The 12,926-nt window shown below is 39.1% G+C and overlaps 1 protein-coding gene across 3 annotated transcripts in view; it reads right to left on the reverse strand.

Moving 5' to 3' along the window:
* The window catches only part of RXYLT1 (ribitol xylosyltransferase 1), a 33,877-nt gene extending 20,951 nt beyond the window's left edge, over positions 1-12,926 (reverse strand). Inside the window, exons 1-3 of one of the 3 annotated variants that reach the window (XM_011728336.2) lie at positions 12,622-12,926; positions 11,262-11,417; positions 7,351-7,453 (exon numbers count right to left, since the gene is read on the reverse strand). In XM_011728336.2, coding sequence (XP_011726638.2) covers positions 7,351-7,453; positions 11,262-11,417; positions 12,622-12,793 — 431 coding nt within the window. In that variant the 5' untranslated portion in view covers positions 12,794-12,926. Of the gene's footprint in view, positions 1-7,350; positions 7,454-7,917; positions 8,040-11,261; positions 11,418-12,286; positions 12,510-12,621 lie in introns of those variants that run through there. The other 2 variants (XM_011728338.3, XM_011728337.2) reach the window with 2 other exon arrangements.

The following is a 12,926-nucleotide window of genomic DNA, read 5'->3' on the forward strand; positions in this document are numbered from 1 at the left end:
GTTTGGGTGAGACTTTGGCTGAACAGGAGTGATGAGAGAGAAAGAGTTTCAGCAGCTGTCTTCTGTCAAACCAAAAATGTATCAAAATAGTGCATTTTTAAAACAAGGTTTCTAAATATTACACTGGATAAAGTGTGAACTCAGAGTTGCTACTCTAGGACACTGCTTAGTTCATCAGTTCTTAGATTTCAAGATTCCACTTACTACAAAAAACTGAAAATGATCTTTAGGGACCAATACAGAATCATCAACTTTTTAAGACATTAAAAATAAAAATCCCAACTGCCTCTTACTCAGAATAGTCCCTTAGTCAAGAGTGTAGTGCTTGACTTTTGGCTTTACCCACTAATTAGAAGTATGTAACCTCAGGCCAGGTACTTAGCCTTTCAGTGCTCAAACGAGGTAAGCACAGTACCCGCCTCATGGATCCTTGTGAGCACTGAATAATAGAGTCTCAAACATAGTAAGAGCTAGGTAAATGTTAGATGTTATTTGTTATAATTATTAGTTTGTGGCTGTGGGGAAGTTATTTAATCTCTTTGTGTCTTAGTTTCCTAACTTGCAAAATGTAAACAATGATACTTCATTGGGTTGTGGTAAGGATTAAACAAATTAAGTTATTAAGTGTATAGAACTGTTTGGCGCATAGTAAGCTCTTTATAAGCATTGGCCATCACTCTCACTACTATTTTTTAAAGGATATTTTAACATTAAAAGAATAAATGTGGCATTTTGAAAAACTGTTTTGTCTTTGTTTACCAATGAAAATTTTATTTGGGATCTGCACTGATTTATGCTCCAGCATTTGACCTAAATAAATGTCACGTCATTAACCATTAATGTTATCTATAAATGCTTTCATTCATAGTGAGCTAACTTCTTACGAAAGTAATGTCTGGAAATTCTAAAAATGCCATCCGACATGTTTTATTCTATCATGATCTTTGGAAATAAGTTCAACTCTTTCATAAGCAGCAGATGCTCATTGAAGATGTTATAATCGAATCTTGATAACAATTAATAATTTATGATCTACCTTTTGTTATACCAAAGGGGTAGACATTTATATAGCCTGTGGTAATGACTATACAGAGAAATGATAGGATTCTGAAGGCAGTCTTTGGGGGATGAGCAAAAGCCACGCTGAGTAGAAGTAAGGTTCCTCCTAAGAAATTAAAAATAAAATTGTCCTATGAGATTAAACTATAAATCAACATATGATGGTTATGAGTAGTGGTAGGCAAAGTTCCTTTAAGAGACAGAATGAGTCTCAGGCTAGCTTAAAACTGAATTGAACCATATTAATATAAAGAATGTATCAATAAGGCATTTGTGGGCAGGTACATGATGGAGGGATAAGAGACAGTACTGGAAACAGAAAAAGGAGAACTGCTTGTAGGAAGATGTTGCAGTACTTAGTTAAGTAACACTAAAAATAAGAAAATAGCAACAAGATTTCTATAGTGATTATTACGTATTAGATACTATTGTAAGCCCTGTAATTTATTAACACATTTAATCTTTGGAATAATCCTGTGAAATATGAACTATTATTTGCCTTAAACGTGAGGAAACTGAAACAGAGAGGTTAAGAAACTTGCCCAAGGTCAGACAGCAAAGTGACAGAAGAAGAATTTGAACTAGGCCAGGTGCAGTGGCTCACACCTGTAATCCCAGCAGTTTTGGAGGCTGAGTCAGGCGGATCATGAGGTCAGTTAGCTGGGAGCGGTGATGGGCGCCTGTAATCCCAGCTATTTGGGAGGCTGAGGCAGGAGAATCGCTTGAACCCGGGAGGTGGAGGCTGCAGTGAGCCGAGACTGTGTCACTGCACTCCAGCCTGGGTGACAGAGCAAGACTCTGTCTCAAAAAAATAAAAGAATTTGAACTAAGATAGTCTGGCTCCAGAGTCTGTGCTCTCAATAACTGAGTCACATGCGACGCTGCCCAGAAGTGACGGGGCTTCATCAGGCTCATCCAGAAGTTCAGTTTGCCCTGTATGTATTCATGTATTAATATTCTGAGCACAGCCTATGGATGATGTTACTGATTCAGTGGTGAACAAGGAGTCATATTTCTGTCTTTCTTTCTGAAATAGAGTTAAAAGCACTACATATAATTAAATCCCATATTATGGTTCCATGTGGAATCAACCCTCAAATAATTGGTTATCACTTGTAGCCTGCCTATATTGAAAGAATGTGTCAGTCAAACCAATACAAACACATGGCCTGACTAACAGCTCGCTCTCCATTCTATATAATTTATTTGGTATGCTGGAATTCATTCTTTGGGCCTATGTGTTGATGAAAATCAGCATTCCTGAGCCTGATGAGCCCTGCAACACTGATGATATCCTTTCTACTTCTGTCTTAGAATTGTCTCGAGGCTACAATTAAATGATATAAGCTCATTTGTTTATTTAAACAAAATATATTTACACTTATTTTCAACAAGTATCTTAACAGTACTTAGAAATTCTTCCAATATCTTCAAGGTGAGCCATTACTTCTGATTCACTTTTGGTCAAATAAGGATGGTGAATGTGTGGAAACACTTAAGTTAGTACCCATGTAGCTGATTCAACTCAAGAATGCATAAAAGCTTATTAATTTTGGATAAATTATGTACGCTATTTTTCACGAACCTAACACTTTAATAAGCTGTTTAAAAAAACCTCATACAATGGAGGCCTTTCTTGAATATAGTTCTCTTAAATCCTAAGAGGAAACGGTATTACTCTTTGGCCGTAATACCAGCACACCTTATTTTATTGTGCTTCACTTTATTGTACTTTGCAAATAAAGTTTTTTTACAAATTGCAAGTTTGTGGTGATCCCCAGTCAAGCAATTCTATTGGTACCATTTTCCAACAGCATGTGCTCACTATGAGATATGGTTTGGCTGTGTCCCCACCCAAATCTCATCTGGAATTGTAGTGCCCACAATTCCCACATGTTGTGGGAGGTGCCCAGTGGGAAGTAACTGAATCATGGGGGCAGGTCTTTCTTGTACTGTTCTCATGATGGTGAATAAGTCTCACAAGATCTGATGGCAAACTTAATAGATAAATGCTGTGTGTGTGGTCTAACTGCTCCACCAACCAGTATTCCCCCGTTTCTCTCCATCTCCTTGGGCCTCCCTATTCCCTGAGACACAACACTATTAGGCCAATTAATAACCCTATAATACCCTCTAAGTGTTCCCTATAATTAATAACCCTGTAATACCCTCTAGGTGAAAGGAACAGTCGCAAGTCTCTCACTTTCAGGAGTGTCCGAGGGAGAGAATATAGGCATGGATTCATAGTTTCTGTTTCTGGTTGGGTCAGTAAAGCCCCTTCCTTATCCCTCTTTTCTGCTTATTACTAAAGACAGAAACTAAAAGCCATGGCTTCAGGCTGCTAAAAGCCTAAGACAAAACAAAACAGAACAACAACAACAATAAAATAAAGTGGGTTGGAGAAGCTTGCAACCAAAAGCTAGAAATAATTAAGCTTAGTGAGGAAGGCATGTCAAAAGCTAAAGCAAGCTGAAAGCTAGGCCTCTTGTGCCAAACAGCCAAGGTGGGAATGCAAAGGAAAAGTTATTGAAGGAAATGAGAAGTGCTACTCCAGTGAACAACATGAATGATGTGAAGGTGATATAGTCTTACTGCTCATATGGAGAAATGTTTAATAGTCTGGATAGAGGATCAAACCAGCCACAACATTCCCTAAAGCCAAAGCCTAATCCAGAGCAAGGCCTCCACTCTTTTCAATTCTATGAAGGTTGAGAAAGGTGAGGAAGCTGCAGGAGAAAAGTCTGACATTACCAGAGGTTGATTCATGAGGTTTAAGGAAAGAAGCCATCTCCATAACATACAAATGTAAGGTGAAGCAGCAAGTGCTAATGTAGAAGCTGCAGCAAGTTATCCAGAAGATCTAGCTAAGATCTTCATTGCTGAAGGTGGCTACACTAGACAACAGATTTTCAATGCAGATGAAACAGCTTTATATCAGCAGAAGATGGCATCCAGGACTTTCATAGTTAGAGAGAAGTCAATGCCTGGCTTCAAAGCTTCAAAAGACAGGCTGATTCTCTTATTAGGGGCTAAATGTAGCTGGTGGCTTAAAGTTGAAGCCAGTGCTCATTTATTATTCTGAAAATCCTAGGACCTTTAAGAACTATCCTAAATCTACTCTGCCTGTGCCCTATAAATGGAACAAAGCCTAGATGACAGCAACATCTGTTCACACCATGGTTTACTGAATATTTTAAGCTTACTATTGAGAAGTACTGCTCAGAAAAAAGGATTCCTTTCAAAATATTACTGCTCATTGACAATGCACCTGGTCACCCAAGAGATCTGATGGAGACGGACAGATTCATGCCCTCATACCTGCTAACAAAATATCCATTCTGCAGCCCATGGATCAAGGAGTAATTTTGACTTTCAGGTCTTATTTAAGAAATACTTTCTGGCCAGACACAATGGCTCACGCCTGTAATCCTAGCACTTTGGGAAGCTGAAGCAGGTGGATCACTTGGAGACAGGAGTCCAAGACCAGCCTGGCCAACATGGTAAAACCCCATCTCTACTAAAAATACAAAAATTAGCTGGGTGTGGTGGCGTGTGCCCATAGTCCCAGCTACTTGGGATGTTGAAGCACGAGAATCACTTGAGCCTGGGAGGCGGAGGTTGCAGCAAGCTATTACGACACTGCCCTCCAGCCTGGGTGACAGAACGAGATTCTGTCTCAAAAAAACAACAACAACAACAACAAAAGAAATACTTTCATAAGGCTATAGCTGCCACAGACAGTGGTTCCTCTGATGGATCCGGGCAAAGTAAATGAAAACCTTCTGGAAATGATTCATTATTCTGGATACCATGAACATTCATGATTCGTGGGACGAGGTCAAAACACCAACATTATAAGGAGTTTGGAAGAAGCTGATTTAAACCCTCATGGATGACTTTGAGGGGTTCAAGATTTAAGGGGAGGAAGTCACTGCAGATGTGGCAGAAATGGCAAAAAAAGTAGAATTAGAAGTGGAACCTGAAGGTGTGACTGAATTGTTGCAATCTCATGATAAAACTTCAACACATGAGGAGCTGCTTTTTATGAATGAGCAAAGAAAGTGGTTTCCTGAGATGGAATCTACTTCCGGTGAGGATACAATATGGTGAACACTGGTGAAGTGACAATAAAGGATTCAGAATATTCAAAAAATGTAGTTGATAAAGCAGCAGCAGGGTTTGAGAGGACTGACTCCAATTTTAACTTTTTTTTTTTGAGACAGAGTCTCATTCTGTCGCCTGGGGTTGGAGTGCAGTGGCATGATCTTACCTCACTGCACCCTCTGACTCCCAGGTTCAAGGATACTTTTGCCTCAGCCTCCCAAGTAGCTGGGATTACAGGTGTGTGCTGCCACTCCCGGCCAATTTTTGTATTTTTAGTAGAGATGGGGTTTCATGATGATAGCCAGGCTGGTCTCGAACTCCTGACCTCAAGTGATCCACCCACCTCAGCCTCCCAAAGTACTGGGATTACAGGCATGAGCCACTGCGTCCGGCCTAGGATTGACTCCAATTTTGAAAGAAGTTCTATGGGTAAAAATGCCACCAAATAGCATCATGTGCTACAGAGAAAACTTTTGTGAATGAAGAGTCAACGGATGTGGCAAACTTCATTGTTGTCGTATTTTAAGAAATTGCCACGGCCACCCCAACCTTCAGCAACCGCCACCCTGATTAGTCATCAACACCCTGATACATCAACATCGAGGCAAGACCCTCCACCAGCAAAAAGATGATGACTTGCTGATGGTTCAGATAACTGTTAGCATTTTTTAGCAATAAAGTATTTTTCACTTAAGGTACTTTTTTTTTTTTTTAGGCATAATACTATTACACACTTAACAGACTACAGTACAGTGTAAACAAAACTTTCATATGCACTGGATAATCAAAAAATTCATATGACTTGATTTAATGCAATATTTGCTTTACTGCAGTGCTGTGGAACTGAACACCCAACAGCTCTAAAGTATGCCTATAAAATCTACCTCAAATATTTCAGAAGTAAAGGATACATTTGGCTTTCTTTTGGGAGTTAATGTTATTTGCTCAAATCTGTCACTATTATTATAGCAACAATGTATAATTTTAACCTTAATTTTAACCTTAAAGATGCTAACGTCTTCATGAATTTTTTAATAACTTTTCTGAAAATGTTATATATTATGGATTAGACTAATATAACACACATTTACTTTTCAAATACCAAAATATTAGATTTATACACATAATACACATTTACTTTCAAACACCCAAATCCAACCATTGTAAGTTTAGGTCTATACTTAAGCTCTTGAATGGGATTAGATCAACAGAAGCATGAAGATGAAAGGAAAAATAATCATTACCAACGATAATTTTAAAAACCTGTTTACTTGTTAAGGATAACTTTGAAAAGATACATGCAATAAAATTGCTTTCCAAGTGTATATAAAGAATTAAAGCTGTAGTAAAAATTAGAACAAAATTGACGCAGCTTTTCCTTTCCTGATTTCTGTAGAAAAGAATGAAATTCCAATAGAAAGCGGAATCTTTAGTTCACATTTTCCCCCTAATAATACAACTGTTATATAAAATAAGCATTTAAAAATAATTTTTTATTTTTAATTTCAATAAGAAAGCAAAATCCAATAAAATAGCATTTCATATGATAAAATTATAGTTTCCCTAAATAAAACAATCCTAATATACTTAAAAACACTCAGAAAATATGCAGTCATAGATAAGAGTTATATAAAAAGGCCAAAAAAGTCTAAGCAATACATTGGTTTTATTAAATCTAAAATAAAAAATAAATAATCTAAAATAAAAAATAAATCCTGATAGAACTCATCAAATTTGTTTTAATAAACAAAAATCTAAAAAAGTGAGAGCAAGAGCTTTGATATCTAAATATTTAAGAAAGTGAACATGACTATTATATGAAAGAGAAAAATGAAAATACTTTTAGGTTTACATATTATTCCTCCAAGATACAAAATGTTTTAAAATGGCTGTCACCATTCAAATGCTGTAAGATGTGGAGTATGAACTTTTCCATATAATTAGATAAAAATAAAACAGACATATGATTCCAAAAAAGGAGTATTCTGTAATATACAATTTCATAAGGTCCAAGTAAGCTTAATTATGAATACATATTCATGAGATTTACTTCTCTGTTCTTTACAAGTTGAAATAGAAATATTTTTACAAATATATTTTCCTATTATTTTTCTTTTAGTATTCACATAAAATATTGTAGAGCAAAACACCAAAGGTTAATGTTGCACAAACTAATACAACTAATACCTGTATTGTGTTCTTCCTACGATTGACTTTCCTTCTCTCCATTGAGCAGTCACATCGCTGGGATCAAGTAAGCCTTCAAAAATATGCTCCCAGAGATACAAGCCTGGTAATTAACAACAAAAACAAAATCAAAACAATTTACTGTTTCATCTACTCTGGTGCATGAGACAAGTTTATGTTCTATTCTTTTACTCATTTGACTGTAAAACCAGAATGCCTCCCCTTAGGGCCGCTGGCAGGCAGTGCTACCAAGCAACAGCTCCAAATCAACATGGCAGCTAATGAGAGACAGAGCTCAGAAGCTGTCAGTGTGTAAAATGTGGCAAAATGTGAGTTAATATTAAAGACCTCTCCTACTCTAGATTTGAGAAACCCCTAATTTATATAGATCTTTACACCTGTCTTATTCTGAAATGAAATGTATTATATTACAAAGTAAACTATACTATGTGGTTAGAACTATTTTTATAACAAATTAGGGGGAGTTGCCATTTTGTGCCAAATGGAGCCAGAGGAGCTCATGTATTTACATATATTAATACATGCAATATGTCAAGGGGACATTACCTCCTCCTCACTTGAACACATATCCCTGAATGCATGATCCCCTTCACAGACAAATGCTACTGCATCTTTTCTCCTTATGGCAGCCCCTGATGTTTTACCATGATTTCACCTGAATGAAAGCTCTGAGAGTAGAGAAGAGCAGTGTTACTCAATGAAGTACTATGGAGACCATACACCACTTCTGGGCACCCTGTTTTGGTTACACTCAAAGAGGTTTTTGTTTCATTCTCATTGTACCCTGGTACTAAAGGAAACCCAAGCCACCATGTTTAAAACATGGACAATTAGATAAAGCTTTCCAAATGTGATGGGTTGAATAATGTCTCCCTGCCCCACCAGCAAAGATGTCCATATTCTAATCTCTAGAATCTAGGAATATGTTACCTTACATGGCAAAAGACACTTTAAAAATACAATTGAGTTAAGGATGCTGAGGTGAAGAGATTATTATAGATTATCTAGGTGGGCCCTATGTAATCTCAAGAGTCCTCACACAAGGGAGGCAGGAGGGTCAGAGTGAGGCAAGGGATATATAAAGATGGAAGCAGAGGTCAGAGTGATGTGGGGCCATAAATGAAGGAATGCGGGTAGCCCCTAGAAACTCTCAACGGTAAGGAAACAGGTTCTCCTCTAGAGCCTCCAAAAGTAACACAGCCCCCACACATTTTAGAGTTCTGCCTTCAGAAAAGTAAGATACTAAATTTGTGGTAATTTGTTACGGTTGCAATAGGATGCTATGGATTATACAGTTAAGATTATGGTACCTGGAAATGGGGTGCTACTGTAACAAATACTTAAAAATGTGGAAGTGGCTCTGAAATTGGGTAATGGGTAAAGGCTGAGAGAATTGTGAGGACATGATTTTAAAAAGCCTAGATTAGATTGCCTTGAATAACCTGCAGACAGAAATATGGATGTTAATGACTCAGCTAGTGAAGACTCAAAGTGAGGCAGAGTAGAGAAAACCTGTATTGTCTTAGAGGATATCTAAATCATCATAAGCAGATTGTTGGTAAGAATATGCAATTTTAAAAAATTATTTATATATTTATTTATTTAGAGACAGAGTCTCACTCTGTAGCCCAGGCTGGAATAAGGTGGCATGATCTTGGCTCACCGCAACCTCCACCTCCCGGGTTCAAGCAATTCTCCTTCCTCAGCCTCCTGAGTAGCTGGGATTACAGGCATGTGCCACAATGTCTGGCTAATTTTTGTATTTTTGGTAGAGATGGGGTTTCACCATGATGGCCAGGCTGGTCTTGAACTCCTGGCCTCAAGTGATCCACCTGCCTCAGCCTCCCAAAGCGCTCGATTACAGGCATGAGACATCACTCCTAGAATATGTATATTAAATAAATTGTTGGTGAGAGCTCAGAATAAAATCAGGAATGTGTTATTAGAAACTGGAAGGATGAGGATCCTTGTTACATAACAGTAAAAAGCTTAGTTGGATTGTATCCTGCAGTTACGTGGAAAGCAGAACTTGTGATAAACTTCAATAATTAGCTGGAGGGTTCCAAGCAAAGTGAAAGGTGTGGACTGGTTTCTTCTTGGTGATTAATGAAATATAAGAAGAAAGATATAGAAGGAAAAACTGTTAAGCAAAAGGGAACCAGAATTTGATGATTTGGGAAATTCTCAGACCATTAAGATTGCAAAAGAGGTGAAAAATTAGATTTACTGTCTGCAAAGGGTGTTCCAGAAAGAAGACCAAGGATGTGGCTGCACAACCTTTTGCTAGTGTCTCAGAAGGAACAGAAGATCTGAATATTCATTCACACAAAAGGCTCTTTGAAGAGATTACACATGTGACTTACAGGTCTCCTCAGCTATCTCAGCAGAAGCCAGAAATGGAGATGGGATTACTCAGAAAAGATCTGCAGAGGAGCTTCCCATCTAATGGAGGGAATCCTGTGACATACACAGGAGGCCCACAAGGTTCTTCAGAATGTTATATGAGCAGAAACACTGCCAGCTTGGACTAAAAAAGACAGAAAGAGGTCACAATGAAAGAAGGCTGATGGGCTCTGAAAATTTTACCAGCTGTCAACAGGCTGATAAAGTTACTAAGCTGCAAACTTGTGTTACTTTTTATGAAAAAGGAAAAGATGACTTCAAGAGTATGGCTGAAATGCCAGAGGGCAAAGCTGTACAAGTCATAGATTATTCCTAGGCCTGCAATATAATCAAATGGAGCTGATCATTCAGATGAAATTTAGATTTCAAAATTGCTTGGACCAGTGACACTTTTTCACTTCAATTTTTTTCCCTTTTTGAATGGGAATGTCTATAACGGTATTTCATAACTGTGCCTAGAGAATAGGCTGATGAAAGTAGCATTTTTCCTGCCAGCAGAGGTGATTTAAAAAAAAAAAAAAAAAAAGGTAGCATTTCATGAAATTCACTTGGCCACTTTGCGCTTATCAGATTGAAAAGACAGAAGTCTGGAAATGAAAATCTGGGATTTAAAAGAAGAAATCAGTATTAGGGACTTTATTTAAAAAATAATGGTCAGAACTTGATGACTGAAGACCTGGTTTCAGGTACTTGAAATTTAGAGACTGGTAGTAATCTTCCAGGATGTATACTTGTATGTAAGTATGAACGAATTTATGAAATACCGTGAGCAGAGGACTATCCTCTGTACATTTTCCTCTCATCTGGTACTTTCTATCCATATCCCTTATTGTACACAAACCCAGCTCATGTTCAAAGGCCAAATAAAGTGGTAAGTCACTAAATTCTTTGTGACTGTTTGAACCCTCACAGCCCCATTCTCTAATTGAGCATAATATATATCTTAGAACACTACACTCTCATGATATTCACAGCAAAAACGCCTGTGTGCAATCAAGTTTAATCAACTACATACTATAATATATTCCTTTGCTGATACAATGAACACTGTCATATTAAAGGCTCTTGAGAAAGGCCTGCAATGAAGAACCTTAACTTTGTACTCTTCAGTGTTTCCCAAATGTGTTTGGCCCTCAAGGCCAGGGGCCACATCTTATATTTGTGTATCAAGTGTCCAAAAAATACACAGATTCATGAAAATTCAGTTGACATATGTTTTGCAATCTAATGACACTATACAGCCTACTCAATGTATCAATAAATGAAGCTGTGCTCTGCTAAAGACCAACAGTGGAACATGTATGTGTGTACATTTACAAACAGATGTTGTCTAATTGGAAGGAGAAAGGAATTACTGACAAAAAGTGAAAAAATATATCATGATGCCTTAACAAGTTATGAAATAAATTATATTAAAATGAATTTCATATCAATAAAGTACATTTTACAATGCTTTTTACATGTCTTCCTTCTACATATTAACTTACCAATGGCAGCTTTGCCCCAGATTTGTACACTGAGGTCTGTTTTTCCTTTCGTGGATTTATTTAATACTTGAAGGCTAGTTTTAAATCTGTATTGTTGCTCATTTTTCTCATCTCCTTCCCAAGGATTCCATTCTTCACTTTCCAAAGTGAACTGTTCTGTTTTAAAAAGAGTAACAGTGTTTACCAGTTAGGTGTTATTGCAGCTGTAGGTAAATTCAAATCATTTAAATTAAGTGTTAGTTCTAATTTCATCCTAACTTTAATTTTTGAGAGATAGAGCAACTGAATTTAAACTGGTTATACACAATGATAACAAAAAAGAAACTATCGGCAATTTTTTTAACTGAACTTTTTTTACTCTGAAAGGTCTTAGAAATAAAATGCTAACTTGAAACAGGAAAATTCTCTTCCCCAAAACAAAACCTTTAAAAATAACAGGATAATATGTATTAAGTTACAGGTTTAACTTCTGCAATTCTTTTTATCTATTGTATACAGGTAACCTATGCACAAAAAACTGACTTCAGAGTGTAGTGTTCACCAGTCTTAGATACTATCGTGCAAAATTCTGAATAAAGGGAGAGAGAAAGCTGAGTCTGATCTTAACATAAATTAAAACACCGGACAGGGAACCAGAATTTGGAGGTAAAGCCTGCCTTACGGTCACTGCAGGATTAGACGGCTTTGGTTTTTTTTTGTTTTTGAGACGGAGTCTTGCTCTGTGCCCCAGGCTGGAGTGCAGTGGCGCGATCTCGGCTCACTGCAAGCTCCGCTCCCCGGGTTCACGCCATTCTCCTGCCTCAGCCTCCCAAGTAGCTGGGACTACAGGCGCCCGCCACCTCGCCCGGCTAGTTTTTGTATTTTTTTAGTAGAGGCGGGGTTTCATGGTGTTAGCCAGGATGATCTCGATCTGCTGACCTTGTGATCCGCCCGCCTCGGCCTCCCAAAGTGCTGGGATTACAGGCTTGAGCCACCGCGACCGGCCTAGAGGGCTTTGTTTCAATATGGAAACGGATGTCTTAGACCTTGCGGCGATTTTGAGGCCTTCAAGGAGCACTCCCGCAAATCTCTGGCATTTGAGACGACGTCTTGCATTTTAACACGTGTTTGAAAGGCGTTCGCGCCTGTCAACCTCTGGGATGGGGAGCGGGGACAGCGTGTGAGATCTGGGTAAGAATTAAGGGCCAGTCTCCAATCCCGAGCCAAGGGCTAGCTCGAGTGGCTGTAGGAGGCAAAGCGCGTCTCAGGCCCCGCGGGTAACCCCGGACTTGAGAGCGGGGTGCGGGAACCCGGCCCCTGCCGCTCAGCAGCCTCTAGCCAGGCGCGCAGAGCCGGAGGGAAGCTGCAGCCCCAGTCCTACCTCGGCCGCGTCTCTCCCGCGCGGGGGCCACCGCCCCCTTCCTGAGGCCCCGCGGGGACCCCGCCGGCGCCTGTCGGCGGCGCCCGAAGAAGACGTGGTAGGCAGCGTAGAGGGAGAATAGGCAGTACAGGGCGATGAGAAATGAGCAGAGCCGCTTCCGCGTCAGCCGCATCCCACTCGGGCTTCCAGTCAGGCAGCCACCGCCATGGAGCCGGCGGAAACAGAAGCCGGGGCCCGGGAGGCGTCCAGCGCAGGCCCAGGCACTTTCCAGGCCGTCCCCATCAAAGGCTCTTCCGCCCAGCGCC

Source organism: Macaca nemestrina, chromosome 10 (assembly GCF_043159975.1).
Source record: "Macaca nemestrina isolate mMacNem1 chromosome 10, mMacNem.hap1, whole genome shotgun sequence".
Classification (NCBI taxonomy): Eukaryota; Metazoa; Chordata; class Mammalia; order Primates; family Cercopithecidae; genus Macaca; species Macaca nemestrina.